This window comes from Scleropages formosus, chromosome 23 (assembly GCF_900964775.1).
Source record: "Scleropages formosus chromosome 23, fSclFor1.1, whole genome shotgun sequence".
Lineage (NCBI taxonomy): Eukaryota > Metazoa > Chordata > Actinopteri > Osteoglossiformes > Osteoglossidae > Scleropages > Scleropages formosus.
In genome coordinates, this window is record NC_041828.1 from 4148062 (window position 1) to 4165863 (window position 17802).

The following is a 17802-nucleotide window of genomic DNA, read 5'->3' on the forward strand; positions in this document are numbered from 1 at the left end:
TGGGTGGAAAGAGAAATACCTCCACTCTAGTTACGGCACAGTAACAAAGGACCCCCTTGCAGTCATGACAGCATGATCTATAATCAGCGCAGATTTTCACATGGACAGGTTACAGCGGGGAAACAGGTGCCTCTTACCTGACCTGTTCCAGCGCTCACACAAATAACATCATTGTTCCTGGTATTTCTCCCAGGAAAAATAATTCATTTAACAAGTATTTACCATTTGACAAGGAGCAGTGAAGAAGACAACAAAGGAGAATTTTAGGGAACAAAGAAGAGACGTGTGAGCTGCTTCCCCAGAGTCATGGACATGTGTTATTATTATACAGAAGCCAGAAAACTCGGTTTTATTCCTTTTCTCAGGCACAAAAGAGACAGCTATCTGGAAGGTCCTTGGAGAACAACAGCGTTCTGGGAAGACTTAAGCGTGAATAACGGGAAACATTACAGCGCTCGGTTTAGTCTTACATATATATCAACCTCAGCACACAAGTCACTAGATTTACAGAATTTACGAGCTTTCAGGTGAGCGAGTTTTTTTTAAAAAAACACTCGTGGTTGTTTTCAACACGCAGAGCCAACATGGAAACCAATGGACTGCAGTTTCGTCACCTCCGCCCACTGATCTCCGTGGCACCGCCAGTTAAATAGAAACGCGTTGAGGACCCTCAGGCGGGTGATGGGCAGCTTTCGGCCTGTCAATTGCAAGTTCCCTGAACTCGGGTTCGGACTGGGGGATCGGGAGCCTCTCCAGATGGAGCCGAGCAATTGGAGCTAGAGAAGAACACTTGGATGTTAAATGTCTGCTATCGGGGTAGGTCTGTGTGTCGCTTTGTGAAAGTCGGCGGTGTAAGATAACCGCGGGTTAGTCGTGGTGGCTGGCAGTAGTCTAGGCAGACTAGTCTCTAGTGTCAGCCGAAGAGAAGCAGAAGGTAGGGGTGCTAAGTATCAACAATACTGGCACTGCAGAGAGAAATGTTTTTTTTTTTTTTGGTCAGTTTAGGATAATCTTATAGTATGCGTATTTATAATAGGTGTATCAGCTTCTGACTTGGGGTATAAAACGATACTGAATCTGTTTTGAAATGGAAACCTGAGGCAATTCAGTCCGATCGTGGCTGTGTTATTAACAGAGAGAGCAGCGCAAGACGCAGTTTAAAGGACCATTTACTAAAATTTTTGGGGCTCCTCGCTGCCTCGTTATTTTGTAAACAAAGCAAAGGTGGATAAAAAAGCTCGGCCGTGTTGTCAGATCCTAACTAAGGAGCCGATTTGATTTGTCGGCGGGGGTCCCGAATTTCATGCCATGATGGGGAGAAGGCGACCAGCCCTTCGGACACATCTTCACTGTTGTTTACATTTTATTGCTCGCTGTGACTTTTTAAGAAAAAAAAAAAACTGTGTAAATAGTTCAGCTAGCCCGTTCCCTGCCCGCGTATCTGGTAACACCGAGTTTTGAGGGGCTGAGCGCTTGCGAGTAAGTGGTAAATCATGTGAGAACAGGTCCAGCAGTTTCTCTGACAGGAATATTGTTATTTTTGTTCTTGATCTTATAATTTATGTCGTCTTGGACGTTGGTTTTCGTCGTTACTACGTTCCCGCCCGCAAAACCATCGCTCGCGAGCCGCGTCCTCGCGCTCACCATCACGATGACCACAATATTATTATAGCGGCTTCCGCGCAAAAGTCAGCGCTGGACGTCGTGGTGCTTGAAGAGGAGCGGTTCTGCGGAGGAGCCGCTTTGCCCCCTGGGTTTACACTGCCGGCGGTAAATGTAGTGAAATGTAACGTGGTGTAGGGAAACGGGCGGGAGTCGCGCGGTGCAATCGGCACGCGCAGTTGGCGGGCTTGTCGCTCGTCGTGTAGCTGCCAAGCGCGGAGCTCCTTTACAAAACGTACGCGACTTTCCCATAACTCTTTTTCTTTGTCACTCATTCTTCACACGAGTCACAGTGAAAGTTCTCTTTTGAAAGTATCTGAGCTGTGTTGCCATTGTGTGTAAATCCTGTGCTCAGGTTGCTGCCCACCTGCCCCTGTCTTTGGGTACCTGCACTACCTGAGCAGGTGAAACAGGTTCCAGAACGAACCTGATCCTGTCCTGTGTAACTCTACCTGGACCCCGGTTGGTCTATGACATCAATGCCGCACTGCCAAATCACCCTGTCTGTTTTGTGCTTTACCTCCCTTCAGATCACTTACGCCCCGTTAGGAAAGCAACCAAAACGGCGTTTGCATCTTTTCTTTGTTCGTTCCTGCATCTATGCCTATGGATGTCTGAACGCAGACATCACGTACAGTCTGGGTTTCCAGCTTCCTCTTCGGCCTTCGCCGCGTCCCAACGTTGCGCTGGAGAAGGAAGTGCTCGCTTGCAGGGACGTCGCTGTTTGCGACCTTTGCCTGAATCGGTGTCCTCCTTTCTGTCGCATCCTGTTGTCGGAGATGAATGTTGACCTGTTCCTTTCTCGAATCGGTGAGTTTTTATTGTATTCTTGTATCCTCTGCACTTTGTCGGCGGTGTAGGGACCCCCTGAGAAGTTTCCTCTTCCGCTCCTTTGCCAGCTTCCTTTCCAACAAGGCTCACTGTGGACTAGCATCAGGTTGTGAAGGCCAGGTTGGCAACAAATCAGAACAGGGGCTGCAATGCACCAAACGGCTTCGTGGTTCTGGATCGTCGGTCGGCCTTGAGCAGCTGCGCTTTATTGCTCCGCGGGTGCTGAGGAAGGCAGCGGGAAGCGCTCGGTCTGCCTTTTTTCCGAGCTTTGCCTGCAGCGAGTCGAGCCTGCTCTTCTGCATCGCTTGCCAAATAACATGCCGCTTGATGCCCTCCCATCATTGCAGACAGTGTCAGTGAATTGATCTGTATCACTCTTAATTTCGTTCAGCGCGACAGGTTACCCCCTCGAATGAAAGGACAGATGCTGAAAAGCAATGTTTTATTCATGTCTATTCTCAGGTTACTCCAAGAATGGCTTGCTATAACCTGAGGGTTATATGTTACAGTGATAATGTACCAGTGCAGCATGGTGTTGACATCTTGTGCTCCCCTGCAGCCCGAGGATGCCTTTGACACGCTAGTATAGAGAACTACACTGGGAACCAAAACTCTTCCTCAAGTGGAAATAATATTTTTCTTTTGGATGGTTTAATTTCTTAGACAAGCCCTGGAAAAATAGAGGGGAAGGAGATCACAACAGTGCTTATGTGTGGTTGTTCCCCCCCCCCCCCATTAGTTCAAAGGTCTCTGACTTCTGATAATATTACTGGAAAAACTAAGATCTCACAGCATCTGTGGTTCACTTAAGCCTCCATTTAAGAAAAGGGTGGGGGGAAAAAAATTCAGTGGCCTGTAGCTTTCTCGATTGATCCTGTGTCTAAGTGAAAACGGTGAGTGCTTTGACAGTGCCTTGGCCACAGGAATTTCCACCCCATGGAAAAGACCCCCACACATCTGGAATGGATTGGCACATCGTTGTCTGCTTACTCCCAGCCAAGTGCTGGGGACTGACGCCGGGTCATCTGTAGCCCATTAACCAGAGCTGCATGTATGACATTCCACAGTTAGTTGTGCCTGTCTTCTCAACATCTCATATCAACTATGACTGACCTTCCTTCAGATTCTTAATTATCCTGAAGATAACAAAGGGTGTCTTTCTTCCTCTACATGGTAACTTCCATACTATGATTCTGTTTAGCACAATTAATCAATTTTGCTTTGTTGAGATCTGCCCTATCTGGTGTGTGATGAGTGAAGGAAAGTGCTGGTGGGGAAGGCTTATTAATTTATTGGATGTTTACAAATGTGCAGTTACTCTGAAGGCTCTTACTTGGCTGTACTTCTGTGCTGGCTGGATAAGTGATCATCTCAAGTGAAATGCTTAAGAGACAGTCACTTAAGAGAATCAAATAAGAGTGTTGAACAACACACTGCAACCATTTTCCTATGGGAACTCTTGAGGCTTTTGTGACATGGTGTGACACCAAAGTTTCAGGGTAACCATAGAGATGATAATCTGTTTGCTGCAGCGGTAGCTAATAATCAGTGTTTCATCTTTTAGGCTGAATGAAAACATTAACTTGTCTTAACAGAAATGGGTAATATTAATATCTGTCTTATGTTGCAAAATTCTAATTTGGTGAAAGTAGACAAGTAATCACTTCTGTTTGTTGCCAACTGGAAAACTGTCAGGTAGTAAACTTCCAGTCATCAAATTATTTTTTCTTTTACAGTGGACCTACCTGTGTAAAATTTCCCTTCCTGCAGTCATTTATGTTTCAGTATTGTTGTAATTTATAGTATTACACTTTATTTAGACCTTTCTTCCATCATTGACACTAGATGCCTTGATCAATTAAAATATCTCCTCAAGGGAAGGTGTCCTCTATCCCTTTTAGAAGCTTCTTTCCCCATATATAAAACTGCCCATGAATGATCAGATTAAAGATGAAGTTTAAGGTAGTTTTTGAGTTTTTACAGTGTCTGGGCTGTTTGGATGTAGGTTTGAACCAGTATTGGTATGTTCGGAGTTTTCAAGTGTGCTGGTGTCCTCCCACAGTCTGGAAGTATACAGTTCAGGTGAAATGGGCACTCTAAAGATAAGATAAAACTTTATTCATCCCGAAGAAAATTCTTGTGCCAGAGATTGCTCAAACAGATTAACCACAACAATTAAATATAAGTAAAAGTTTAAAAAAAAAAAAAAAAAAAAAATTGCCTGTTGTGTAAATGTGCTGTAGCCTTGCGCCCAGTGATTCCAGAGTTGTTTCCAGACTGCCACAAACTTCACCAGAGGAAGTGAATGGCAAAAGTTAGCGAAAATGTACGCTTTCAGCAAGAATTGTTTGTTAGGGTTCCATTTTATTATGTTGTTCAGTGAAAAGGTTCCCACTTGTAGACTCAGACTTGATTGGAATTCGGCTTGCTCCAGGTGACAAAATATAAAAAGGTGTGTTTATGCAGGGTCCAAATAATGCTCTGTATCATAAAGCAAAGTATTTTATGAATGGTCATGATTCATAGAGTGAACAAACAAGTGTGCTATGTGTGTTCTGGAATCCTTGATAACACGTAATCAGCATCTGTAGTAGTGATCCAAAACCTGTGTGTTTACCTATGATAAAAAAAAAAGGTCTAGACTGCTTCCTCTGAACCTTCAAATACTACCACCATGCATGAACACATAGTTTGATATAAACCTTGCTGGGGAAGGTTCTGCTGTGTCTGTAACAATTTATTTCCACGTTAACATACTTGTGTATGTTCAGAAGCTTTGCTGCATGAAAATGGCAAATTAACTTCTGTTCTGCCCTTCACAGAGGCTCTCATTGGTCATGGGCGACACAGATGTGGCATTTCCACCAAGCCAGGTGGAGGATCTGCAGCTGAGCCCATCATCATCCTCTGCGTCAGCTGTCTCCTGCCCTTCGTCACCATCCTCTTCCTCTACCTCCTCTTCCTGCTCTGACCACCAGCACCTCCAGTGCACCAGCCCCAGCAGCAGTGACAGTAGCAGCACACGGGGCTGCAGCCCCCCGCTGGATGTGATCTCCGAGGGTTATGGAGAGTTGGATTTTGTCATTGACCCTGAGATGGCCCAGAAGGCCTGCCAGGAAGTGCTGCAGAAGCTCCAGCGTCAGCAGGGTGACAGTGAGCCTATAGGAGACAATACAGACCATAGACTGGACAATGGAGCCATTCCCCCAGAGTTGCCAGAGGGTGGCAATTGTAAGCCCCCAAAGATCAGTGAGGAGGATGAGGATGAGGAGGATGTGGGAGAGGATCCTCCCTGTGGCACAGTTAGGAGTGTCCAGCGGAAGCAGAAGAACGACTCCTCTAAGCAGTCATGGCTGCTGCGTCTCTTTGAGTCCAAGCTCTTTGATGTCTCCATGGCCATTTCCTATTTGTACAACTCCAAGGAGCCGGGTGTGCAGGCCTACATCGGCAACCGCCTCTTTAGCTTCCGCCACGAAGGTGTGGACTTCTACCTGCCACAGCTGCTCAACATGTATGTGCATATGGACGAGGAGGTGGGCGATGCCATCAAGCCCTACATTGTGCACCGCTGTCGGCAAAGTGTTGGCTTCTCACTACAGTGCGTGTGGTTGTTGGGGGCCTACTCCTCAGACATGCACATTTCTGCCCAGCGGCATTCCCGCGGTGCCCGGCTTCGCAAAGTCATCCTCTCTGATGAGCTGAAGCCGTCTGGCTCGCACACCCGCCGAGAAGCACACCCGTCTTCGGAGGCCTGCCTCTCGCCCTCCAAACGAACGCACCAGCGCTCCAAGTCAGATGCAATGCTCAGCGTGAGCCTCAGCAGTGGTTTGAAGAGAACAGCCAGCAACCCCAAAGTGGAGAGCAGCCAGGATGAGGTGAGACATGCCTTTTTGTACCTCCAAAATGGAGCTTGATCTCTCTGTGGCTCCTAGGTGGAGAGGCATAGTGTGTCAGTGCATTAAACTCCTGTGGCATTCTGTTTTGTTCTGTGTGGCTCTGCATTGTTCTTTGTACAGCAGTACTGTTGGCCATTGTTTAATGGCACATAGTTTTTCATGGTGATCTGCACCCTGTGAACATTTTGGGACCGTCTAGTACTGTCTTCCATTTGAGTGAGTGAGTGTGATTAGACTTGAACTGGTGTTCTGTACTATTCTAAATTCCCTGCCTAGTGATGGCCACCAAATGAAATGCAGCAGGTAGTGTAGTGGTTAGCACTACTGTCTTTAGATCTGAAGGTCGCAGGTTCAATTCTCACCTCTGGCTGTAGTACCTGTGAGCAAGGTATTTATCCTGAAACTGCTCCAGTAAATTTTAACCAGCTGTATAAATGGGTAAATAATAAATACATTAACATTGTAAGTTGCTTTGGAAGAAAAGTGTCAGGTAAATTAAGTATCAACTGTACAGTATGTTGTGGAGCATTATGGGGATATTCATTTATTCTTGAGATTACCGAAAGGGCAGATCTTGCTGTTTACGGTGTTTGTGGTCTAGATTGGAGATCTGAGAGTAAATGGCACCATGTGGTTCACCAGACTGTGTAGTGCTGAGTACTGATGGGTTCACCTTATTTGATGAGCTTATGAGTGCTGACTTCGCTGCCTTTTATGTGCAGTCCATATCCATGTACTGTTCAATTTTTGCATGCATTTACATTTTTATTCATTTAGCTGATCATTTTCTCAAGCAGCTTAGTTGTTTACCCATAGGGTAAGTACTTTGCTCACAGCAGTTTAGGTCATGTGCTGAACAGAGAAGCAGATTTTACCTCTCAGTAGTTACATCAGGTCTTAAATTTACAATCAACATTAATGCCAAACACTCTTTCTGGTAGAGAGACAGTGACTGCAAGCACAGTGCCTGTTACTGTTGTATAACATGGGTCTCTAGATTCCTGCTACCATCCTTTCTTGTGCCGTTAGCCAGGAGATTGTCACCCCCATATGGAGCTTTGTCCAGTTGCTACAAGGTTGGGCTCAAACATCAAATAAGGTTATTGTCTTTTCTTGTGTAGAATTGTTAAGTCTGTCTGCATTTGCCACCTCTCAGTCCTTTTCCTTTATCCACACTTCTTGAAACCTTTGAGACCTGCAGATGGTGCTTGGTCATCACTGGGTGCCCTGAGTCAACATGTGCCGTTGGGGGCAAGCAGTGTCAGTGCAGTGCTCAGAGGGTGGAGGGTGGGGTGTCCTTTCAAGAGGACAAGAGGATTGCGATACAGTTTTTGCTGTCACCAGTTCCCTGCTCTGGTCATCTGAGTTCTGTCATTTTATGTACCTGCCAAGGTGGCACTAGTACATTATGTTTGGTTCATGAAGTATTCTAGTTTGTTCCATATGCAGTTTTCTTTGAACAAGCTGTGTTTTGCATTAGTTTAACTTCGTGGTGTCTCGACTGTTGAAGATGTGTAAGGCTGCTGTGCATTCCCTCTAGAGGTTTAATGGTTCTCGCACACATACACGCAACCTTTACGTTCTCGGCTAAGTCGTAATGACCTGTTTTCCTTTGCTTCTTGCTGGATGAGCAGTGTTTCACACCCCCCTGCTCCATCTTGGTGATGTCATCCTTGTTGTCAGCAGGATTTGCTCTGTTTGTCTGTGTTGGAGATGAGGTCAGGGTCACTTGCAGTCAAGTCCCACCCATCCAGAGTTGCACTCTAAGCTACAGTGGATGTTGTCATGAATTTGTATTATGTTGCTTCATGTGAAATGCAGCATTTTGGTATGCAGAGCACAGTTAATTTGACAGTTTGTGTATTCAGCATTAAGACTTCTCTCCACAGCTGGGGCATGGAAATGGTTTGCCCAACCATTGACTAAACACCCTGATAGAGAACTCTTCTCCCCTGTCCTTGAGATAGTTCATTGTGGCTCCTTTTCCTAAGGAATGGTGTTGGACTCTACAGGCATGTGGGTGAGGAAACCAATCTACCTATTGGACTTAGTTCACATTGGGAGTGTTCACACTGTAAAACTGTCTTGTGTGAATGTGAGAGGGTTTTAGCTTATTGAGCCAAAGTTCAAAAATCAGCACGTATAAAATGGGGAAGACACTCAAATAGTTGGTTTGTGTATGTAATCTTTTTTCCTCCATTTTTACAAGTTCCCTTTCAGCCAGAGTTCCTTCATGTCGAAATGGCACATGTCTGCGATTGGTGCTTGTAGCCCACTGCTTACCTAGGCTCACACAAGTATGTTTGTGTGGCATGCGATCGCAGTCCCCCAAAGCTGACCCTTGCCCAAATTCAGACACTTTCTGATGAGGGCTGAGCCCCCCCGAACTGATGGACAAATCCACCCAGAGAATCAGAAACATTGTTGGATTGTTACACCACGGTTGAAAAATGGTCTATTCCCCTTCCCGATTGGCAATGTTGATTACAGTGGAGCCAGTGTTAATGATTATTGCTTGTGGGTATTCATGACAATTTGGGGGGATATGGTGATTTCAGATGTACTGTCTATTCAAGTGAACAAGCAATGCAAGACAGCAGGGTTAAGACATTTCCTTTTTTTTAAGAGCATGTCCTGCAAGCCCCACCTTCTTTTTTTAATAGGGGAAGTAGGGCTGGTAGGTTTAATGGTGTCATCTTAATGTAACTTGCCCAGATGAGTGCCTATGATGTCTTTGTCAGAGGTCTTGGAGTGCTGATTCAGATGGCTGGGTCTTGTGACTGTCTTCTGTTGGTGGGGTCAGGGCTGTCAGATCATGCCAGGTGATGTGATCCATGACTGTTGTTGGTGTACAAAGATCTGTTCAGGTTTTACCTCAATAGGTACGTCACACACTGTTGGCCAAATAACAAGTATGGCTTGTCTGTTAGATCTTGGAATCTTTTGAAAAAGTAGCTGGGGGTACGTTTGTGGACTTGTTATATGCATGGCACAGGAGATATCTTTAATTCTTCCCCCACCCTTTTTCCTTAAGCGAAAGGGAGAATTTTTTTTTTTTTTTTTTTTTTTTTTTTTTTTTTTTTTTTAAATAGATTTTTCTAGTCAAAATGATGTGCTCTAAAATTCTGTAAGATTTTTGTTGAGCACAGGATGTATACTGTCAGATGTCCAGATCTTGGAGTGTGTTTGAGAAGGGATTCCTGAGGCATGCTGTGTCAGGTTTCTGCCAGGAGCCCAGATTGGACGACTCCCTCAGGGAGGGCTGCGATCGGTGGAGGGGATGGAAACAGCGCTGTTCTCTCTCTGCTCACTGTGTGTGGAACTCTGCCGATGACAGATGGCTGTGTCCGCTCTCTCCCAGCTGTACTCAATGCAGCATGAAGAGTTGCTGCCCACCTGCATTTTGGGATGTCATGGGCCATTAAATTTACGTACATTTCTTTATGTCACCTCTTCTCTCCCACTGCTGTGCTGTAACCCTCTCCTTTCCCAGGATCCAAACTCCAGCTGTGAGAGCACTGACACTGAGACGGTAAGTCTTTCACCACCTCTTTGCCCTGCTGCTCTGTATTTTGGGATGCTGGCCCTTTACCATCACAGCTATCATAAATAAAATACTGTCTCTTTAATGACTTGGATGGCATTTTCCTCAAGTTGGCAGCACTGACATGTGAGAGCAGTCAAATGGAATAAAAATTCATCTTCACCACCTCATGTGGAAATGTTCTTAGGTGCAAACTCGACATGAATGGGCACGTATACTGTGGGATAGAGCCTTACCGTGTTGCAGTGGTGATACTGTAGTGATGGACTCGTTCTCCCACTGAAGTTCTGGAGAAAAATTGAGATACGGGAGTTGTTTAAGTGTATAACTTCAACAGTCGGACACAGAGGGCTTGTTAGACATTGAGCTGAGTTCAAAGGATTGCATCCCTTGTAATCTCGGTACAGTTCAAACATGCCAAAGGACTAGAGTCATCTTCCTTGCTGATGTGGATGTGCTATAAACCTGTTCTGTGCTGTGAGGTGGTAGAAAAGAGGGGTTTTCCAACCTTTCTCCTACAGAACAAATGGTTACTTATTTTTCCAGATTTAATCATTGAAATGGCCATGTTTCACCATTATAAATCTTTAAATTACACACACACCCACATCGTCTGAACTGCTTGTCCTATATGGGGTCGCGGGGAGCCAGAGCCTAACCTGGCAACACAGGGCGCAAGGCTGGAGGGGGAGGGGACACACCCAGGACGGGACACCAGTCTGTCACAAGGCACCCAAAGCGGGACCCGAACCCTAGACCCACTGGAGAGCAGGACTTGGTCCAACCCGCTATGCCACCGCACCCCCCTCATCTTTAAATTAGTGATGTCAAATATTCCCCCCCCCCCCCCCCCCCCTTCAGGAAGTTGAATGGTTTATGGAAATCTTCAGTTCCTCTTTTGAAAAGGACCTTAATGAGCACAGAATGAAAACAGGAAGTTATCCTTCTGTCCATTTGAGACCTGGGAGGGGTGGTACAGTTCTGTCAGCTGTACTGGGAGAGGTTAAATTCAGTCAGACTGCATCGTGTTGGAACAGGACAATGCCTCTGATAAGGAGCACTCGTTCCTACTTCAACAGATGCGAAAAGCTGCTCTCTGACTCACACTTGGCCCACTATTCAGTTTAGCTCAGCATTTATCCCACAGAAGTCGGCATCACCTCTTGCATAGCGACTGACATAATCCACACCGTTTGGAGTGTTAAGATCACTTATACCATCCTTAGAATGGTGTAATTATGAAGAGTCGTGACAACAGTAACTCTTACTGGCAAAAGCACTATAAGGCTTTCCTCTGGTTAGATGGTGGCTTATCTGCTGCTCCACATGCCCATGTGGATTATGGTGAAGTTGTACTTTTCACCCTCATTCCTGATAAGAACCAGGGTGGAAGACATGGGATTACATCCAGTGCTTAACCATTATTCTTAACTCTGCCTTCTTTTTCTTCATGTACCTCCTAACCACCACTGTCCTGCTGGGGAAGACCCTTGAGTATTGTTGTGCTTGTATTTATGTATGCTGTGACCACTGACCCCCTTCTCATCCCATCACTATATGCTTACAGCCTGCACGCCTGACTCCCCAGCGTGAGTTCATCAAGTCCCTGATGGGCATCGGCAAGCGGTTGGCCACACTTCCCACAAAGGAGCAGAAGACCCAGCGGCTCATCTCGGAGCTCTCTCTGCTCAACCACAAGCTGCCAGCACGAGTCTGGCTGCCCACAGCCACCTTTGAGCACCATGTAGTGCGGGTACCCCACACACAAGCTGTGGTGCTCAATTCCAAGGACAAGGTAGGTGGGTAGGGGAGTCTGCAGTGAGTGAGGTCAAACAGGGACAGAGAAAAGAAAAGTGCAAATATGGAGATTCATGGTTGGAGAGAAATGTAGAAGTTCATTTAATTCCGTTTTCTGTGTTTGCAACATCAGCCAAGCTTATGCTTGGATGTTTCACAGTGTACCGTGTGTCTCCTCCCAGGCACCATACTTGATCTATGTAGAGGTATTGGAATGTGAGAGCCTAGAGACCTCCCCTGTGCCAGCGCGAATCCCGGAAACACGCATCCGCAGCACGCGCTCAGCAGAGAACCTGCCCGACTGTGGCATCACTGCAGCTGAGCCACGTGTTGCCAGCTTCACCACCGTGCCCAATTACGACAATGACGACGAGGCCTGGTCTGTGGATGACATAGGAGACCTGCAGGTGGAGGTAACCGCTGTGCCCCCAGCCAAGCTTTCATGCTACTCTTGAAACATAACCACGTTCTGTATTAATTGAGAACCTGACTGTACCAAGTCTTTTATAAAACGTATAGTTAAGACGACGCCGAACATCATCTGGTATCCATATCGCTTCATAAGCTCACATCACTGTAGATTTGGGAAGCAGAGTAAAATCCCAAGTTAATTTCTGGAATATGCCCACTGTTTTGTAGGCGCTCGCGTAACATTTGCTTAGTGTCCTACTCGTTTACTGGTGTGTTAAAGGCATTCTGTTTGTTGCACAGTCGCATTCCCTCCCCCTCATTCGCTGTGCTGCCCACTTGAGGTTCCCATGCCAAGACTGAACTAGAATTCTCCTGCTGTAGCTCATGCAGTAATGTTGCAGCTCATGTCTCTTCCTACACACAACAGTGAAGTGTGTTGTTGCCTTGATGTTTCTACCTTGTAATAAGAACCACTTGGCCACATAACCTTGTCCCTCATCTTTTTAGTCTCAGGATGAAATCAAGAAACCTAAAACTGTGACTTCCTGTATCCCTGCACCATTCAGCAAATGCTGTGTTCTCTGTGGTTCTCATCAGTTCCCAGAAGTCCACACAAGCAGCTGTGATAATATCTCACAGTTCTCTGTGGACAGCATCACCAGCCAGGAGAGCAAAGAGCCAATCTTCATTGCTGCAGGAGACATCAGGTATGGTTGGATGTTGGCAGTCAGCACAGAACCAGAGACTGACTGACTGGTTTGTGACTGTATACAAAGTGGAAAACTGCTCTTATGTGCATCAAAAGCTATGAAACTCCTACAGAGAATTTTCTGAAGACTGATATTCGGTAGTGAATATTTCGGAACTTTTTTTTTTTTTCTTCTCTATAAAACAACAATCTTGAAAGCTAAACGCACAGTGAAATTGTTGCACAAGGGCAAATCAAAACAGAAAACTTCAAAGCTGTGATCTAGCACTGAGTCTCACCAACACTGTGCCCAGGCGGCGTCTGTCAGAGCAGCTGGCACACACCCCCACTTCGTTCAGGCGGGACCCTGAGGACCCGTCTGCCGTTGCACTCAAGGAGCCCTGGCAGGAGAAGGTCCGGTGAGTGTTGCAGGAACACTGGAACTGCTAGTGATACGTAGAATAACCCTGGAGCCAGTGATGGTTGCCCAGATTCTTCACCCAACTGTATCTTGAAAGTATGTTCCTGTATGAAGTGTCTGACAGGAGCAACAGAGGTATATTAACGCTTCTCTCCGTCCGTATGACCCTAGGCGTATACGCGAGGCCTCCCCCTACGGACACCTCCCCAACTGGCGGCTGCTCTCAGTCATCGTGAAATGTGGCGATGACCTTCGGCAGGAGCTACTCGCCTTCCAGGTGCTCAGCCAGCTACAGGTGAGGCCTTGTGTGTCGCTCTTGATCCAGTCTTTCATCCACGCATTATCCGTAATCAGTTGTCCAGTGTAGGGTCATGGTGGTCCGAAGCCTATTCGAGAACATTAGTCCATCGCAGGGCAATCGCATACACCACAGGCAGTTATTCACCGCTTGTCCTGAAATACATCTTTTGACCATGGGAGGAAACTGGAGTTCCCAGAAGACAGGATTTGGCACATAAGGGGAAGATCCAAACTTCACACACAATGAGCAGGAGAGTTGTACATCTGTATTCCAAATGTCATTGTCTCCCTTCAAAGAAAAAGGGAATGTGATATAGCCTGTTCTACAGTTTAACTACCTGCTGATGCGTTCAAGATGAAGTTCAGTGAAGCTGATGTATTTCTTAACATGGCCCTCAGTGGGTATTTTTGTCATTCCTACAAGTCTTTTGTGTTGAGATGACCATGGAAATGACTGATGTGATTGATCTTTTGGGGTTTAATTCCCCCCCCCCCCCCCCCCCGTATGTTTAGTCCATCTGGATACAGGAGCGCGTGCCCCTGTGGATCAAGCCCTACAAGATCTTGGTGATCTCATCAGACAGCGGGATGATCGAGCCTGTGGTGAACGCCGTGTCGCTCCACCAGGTGAAGAAGCAGAGCCAGCTGTCTCTCCTTGACTACTTCCTGCAGGAGCACGGTGGTTACACCACAGAAGCCTTCCTTACTGCGCAGCGTAACTTTGTGCAGAGCTGCGCAGGCTACTGCCTTATCTGCTATCTGCTTCAAGTCAAGGACAGGTGAGGCAAATTGAGGCTGCTTCTCTTCCACTTTCTGTCCCATTTTTCCCAGCCTTTCCACATTTCACCCAATGCCTTTGTTCCTCCCACTTCTGCAGTTCAGCCTCTCATCTTCCTCATACTTGAGTCTCCTTTTACACCTTCTTTCTCCAGGCACAATGGGAACATCTTGCTGGACTCAGAGGGCCACATCATCCATATCGACTTTGGCTTCATCTTGTCCAGTTCCCCCCGCAACCTGGGCTTTGAGACATCGGCCTTCAAACTCACTAGTGAATTTGTGGATGTGAGTCTCCGCTGAAGAGCTCATCAATGATACCCAGAGCTGTTAAATGTCATCCGAAGGCTGCAAATGAGACGGGCTGCATTGTAACTGTAGTTTGCTGATGGGTGCATGGAGACAGTTTTCACAGCTGAAGTGTACTGACATCATTCCATACAACTTCAGAGTGATCTGATGGTCAAATCCAGGGGTATGTTGGTGTGGTGCCTCAGTTTACACCTGTGTTTGTATCCTGCTCAGGTGATGGGTGGCCTCGATGGAGATATGTTCAACTATTACAAGATGCTGATGCTGCAGGGCCTCATTGCTGCACGGAAACATATGGAGAAAGTGATCCAGATTGTGGAGATCATGCAGCAAGGTAACACCCCTTTCATGTGGGCTCACATTGCCAGCACCCGAACACTTTTGGGCAAAGTATGATACCCTCTACTGCTGGTTTTGCTCGCTGCTGAGTTCTCCTTCTGTTCATTAGTGACCTCTTGAACCTACATAACTTCTGCTGTCCCACCTCCCCGCCCAGGGTCACACCTGCCCTGTTTCCATGGCTCCAGCACCATCCGCACGCTGAAGGAGCGCTTCCACATGAACCTGACGGAGGAGCAGCTGCAAGTGCTGGTGGAGCAGATGGTGGATGGCTCCATGCGTTCACTCACCACCAAGCTGTATGACGGCTTCCAGTACCTCACCAATGGCATCATGTGAATTTGTGTGCAGAGAGCTGCACTCCCTACACGGTCGCCGTACAGCCTCAGGACTTGGGCGTGAATGCCTTTCCTGTCACTACTTGACCTTGTGATGCTCTTTTCCCTGGACCATGTGATTATCTTCTTTCAACATCTCTGTGGGGTGGCCTTGTTTACCACATCCTTGCAGTCTCTGCTCTCTGTGGATGTTTTTTTTTTCTTTTTGAATCTGGCTAATGTGGAAGACACCTCTCCTGTCCCTCATTCTTCCACCGCTTGGGCATTCCTCCAGAACCTTGCTTCCCCAAATAAGCTTGGCTAGCAGGATGACGTGACGATGAAGAGCATGGTCGTCCGCACCACGTTGCGTCATTTGAGGCCCCTGTACTTTCGTCCCTCTCATTTTAGTTGTGAACTTGTCACTGACAGTCTTCAACACAAGCGGAATGTCTTAATGAATGCATCATCTCGACATTGTCTGTTTGGGGCAGGGGCATGTGCTAGGACCACAAGTGAGGATTTGTACTGCAAGAATAAGTGGAGGGAGAGAATCCAGGAAGCAGTTGCAGCATGCCCGCCTTGTCCTGCAGACCCAGCTCCCCTTGCAGTACTGCATGCGGCCCTTTGTCTTGCTTGATGTGCCTTTCCTTGCCTGTCGTGCCGGGTTCCCTGTGGGCTGAGGGAACACGAGTGCAGCAGTAGAACGGGTACCTCGTGGAGGCCTCATGTAGGTACAGGGAAGGCAGGCAGAAGGCAACCATTTTCGCAGTTTTGCTTCTTGGAAACATTTTATAAACCTTGACTAAGTATAAGAACTGTTAAACTTTTAAAAACACAAATGTAGAGTAGCAAAAATGACCTTTTTTCAGTATTTCCAAGCTATCAGAAGCACAAAGTATAATCCATACTTGAATGAAATCCACTTGTGGAGAGGCAGAAGTTGTTTGGTCTCATAAGTGGTCATTTTGTGTGTGTGTGTGTGTGTGCGTGTGTGTGTGTGTGCGTGTGTGTGTGTGTGCGTGTGTGTGTGTGTGCGTGTGTGCGTGCGTGTGTGCGTGCGTGTGTGCGTGCGTGTGTGCGTGCGTGTGTGCGTGCGTGTGTGCGTGCGTGCGTGCGTGCGTGCGTGCGTGCGTGCGTGCGTGCGAAGTCCCTCTTTTAGTATCTGCCATTCCTGATATGTTACGAATTGAACTTGCACATCTCGTAAACCACTAGCCAAAACATCTGTGTACCCTTTCCTGCTAGGTCAGATGTGGGTTCAAGCTCTACCATCATGCATAAGGATGAGGGATTTTGCTCTTGACTATTTTGAGGGAGAATGGAGGTAGTTTAATTTTTGTTATTGAGCTGTATAAGCCTGGGTCTGTTTGTGGTATTTAGAAGAGGGAGCAGCTTGCCACCTTGTTGTGCATCCTCAAGCCTCCTTTTTCCTTCCTTGTTTGAGGAGTGGTTTTTCTATCACCTTTGTAGGACTGCTTTTGTTTAGTTTTATATCTCTATATTTTAGAGGATGACACATGGCCCATGAGTCAAGTTTTGTGTTTTTTTTTTTTTTTTTTTTTTTTTATTAAAGCAGCAATGGACTTGGAAAGGAATGAGAAGCGCAGAAAACATTTCAGGCAGACTCACTGGATGGGAGATGAGTGGACAGGGGGGATGGGGATGAGCGCCTCTTTTGAGTTGCTGTTTACATAGTGACAGAGAGCAATGAGTTAAGTTTTCTTTACCTTCAGCCAGCTGTCAACTCACATTCTGCCTCTCAAATCTACATCAGTGTGCTCACTTCGTAAACACATGTTCAGAGCTTTTACGGGAGGAGCTTTTTAAATGGATCCCACTTGGATGCTAAAACCACTAAGGGCGGGGAAAGTTTTGGGGAAGAAGTTAATACTTGTAAATTTTGGACTTTTTTTACTTGAACAAAACAGGCCATGTAGCTGTGGATTTCCAAAAAGAGGAATTTGCCCAGAGAGCAAAAAAAGGACAGCCCAAGCTGGAGATGCGGCTGTGAGTCGTTTTCCCAAACATGGAGTTCCCTCCCAGCCTGGACAAGATGCTCTTGCTGCACATTTGTTGAGCGTGTGCATTCCTCAGTTCATCAGACCCCTGTTACGTTGTGTTCATTGACCATGCAGGATGTCTTACTCCACAAATGCTTTTGTGGGGGAGGAGTTGCACATCAAGACTGACCCATTTCTACCTGTTACCTCTCTCTCTCCCCAACCATGAATGAAAAGCTTTAGAATCTGAGTCCTGCACAACGGAGTCTCCTTCCAGTCCAGCATGATGGTTGCATTCCAAACCTAGATTCTTTGCTCTGGCAGAAGAAAGGGCACCATTATCACCACAGACATTCTCACAGCATCTTGGATGTTTAGGGAACATGTGACTAATGTTGACACTTATTTTTCCACTTTAGAGAAGTACAGTATAGTTGTGCACTAAGTTTAGAGGTGATGAATGCCAAAAGCACTAAACTCCCCCCCCCCCCCTTGTTCTGTTCC

At 46.5% G+C, this 17802-nt stretch overlaps 1 protein-coding gene across 4 annotated transcripts; it reads left to right on the forward strand.

The window, feature by feature from the left end:
- The first annotated feature begins 690 nt into the window (after positions 1–690).
- Positions 691–16286, forward strand: LOC108938895 (phosphatidylinositol 4-kinase beta-like). Of its 4 annotated transcripts, none has more exons than XM_018759876.1 (12): positions 691–816; positions 5316–6368; positions 9883–9921; positions 11501–11728; positions 11913–12143; positions 12739–12848; positions 13144–13248; positions 13422–13545; positions 14064–14329; positions 14483–14615; positions 14853–14973; positions 15136–15410. In XM_018759876.1, exons 1-12 carry the CDS (start codon positions 802–804, stop codon positions 15315–15317), a joined length of 2607 nt encoding a protein of 868 aa, XP_018615392.1. In that variant the 5' UTR covers positions 691–801; the 3' UTR covers positions 15318–15410. The 4 variants fall into 4 exon arrangements, with proteins under 4 accessions (XP_018615392.1, XP_018615390.1, XP_018615391.1 ...); XM_018759874.2 differs by lacking the exon at positions 691–816 and adding an exon at positions 2395–2472 and having other exon boundaries at positions 15136–16286; XM_018759875.1 differs by lacking the exon at positions 691–816 and adding an exon at positions 2395–2472 and having other exon boundaries at positions 11913–12137.
- Positions 16287–17802: the final 1516 nt, after the last annotated feature.

Excerpts from the sequence above, each read along its gene's own strand:
- LOC108938895 (XM_018759874.2), top strand. The coding sequence starts at position 2,446 with ATGTTGACCTGTTCCTTTCTCGAATCG. Across the intron at positions 13,546-14,063 it reads AGGTGCTCAGCCAGCTACAG|TCCATCTGGATACAGGAGCG; the intron begins GTGAGGCCTTGT and ends CCGTATGTTTAG. Across the intron at positions 14,616-14,852 it reads TCACTAGTGAATTTGTGGAT|GTGATGGGTGGCCTCGATGG; the intron begins GTGAGTCTCCGC and ends TATCCTGCTCAG.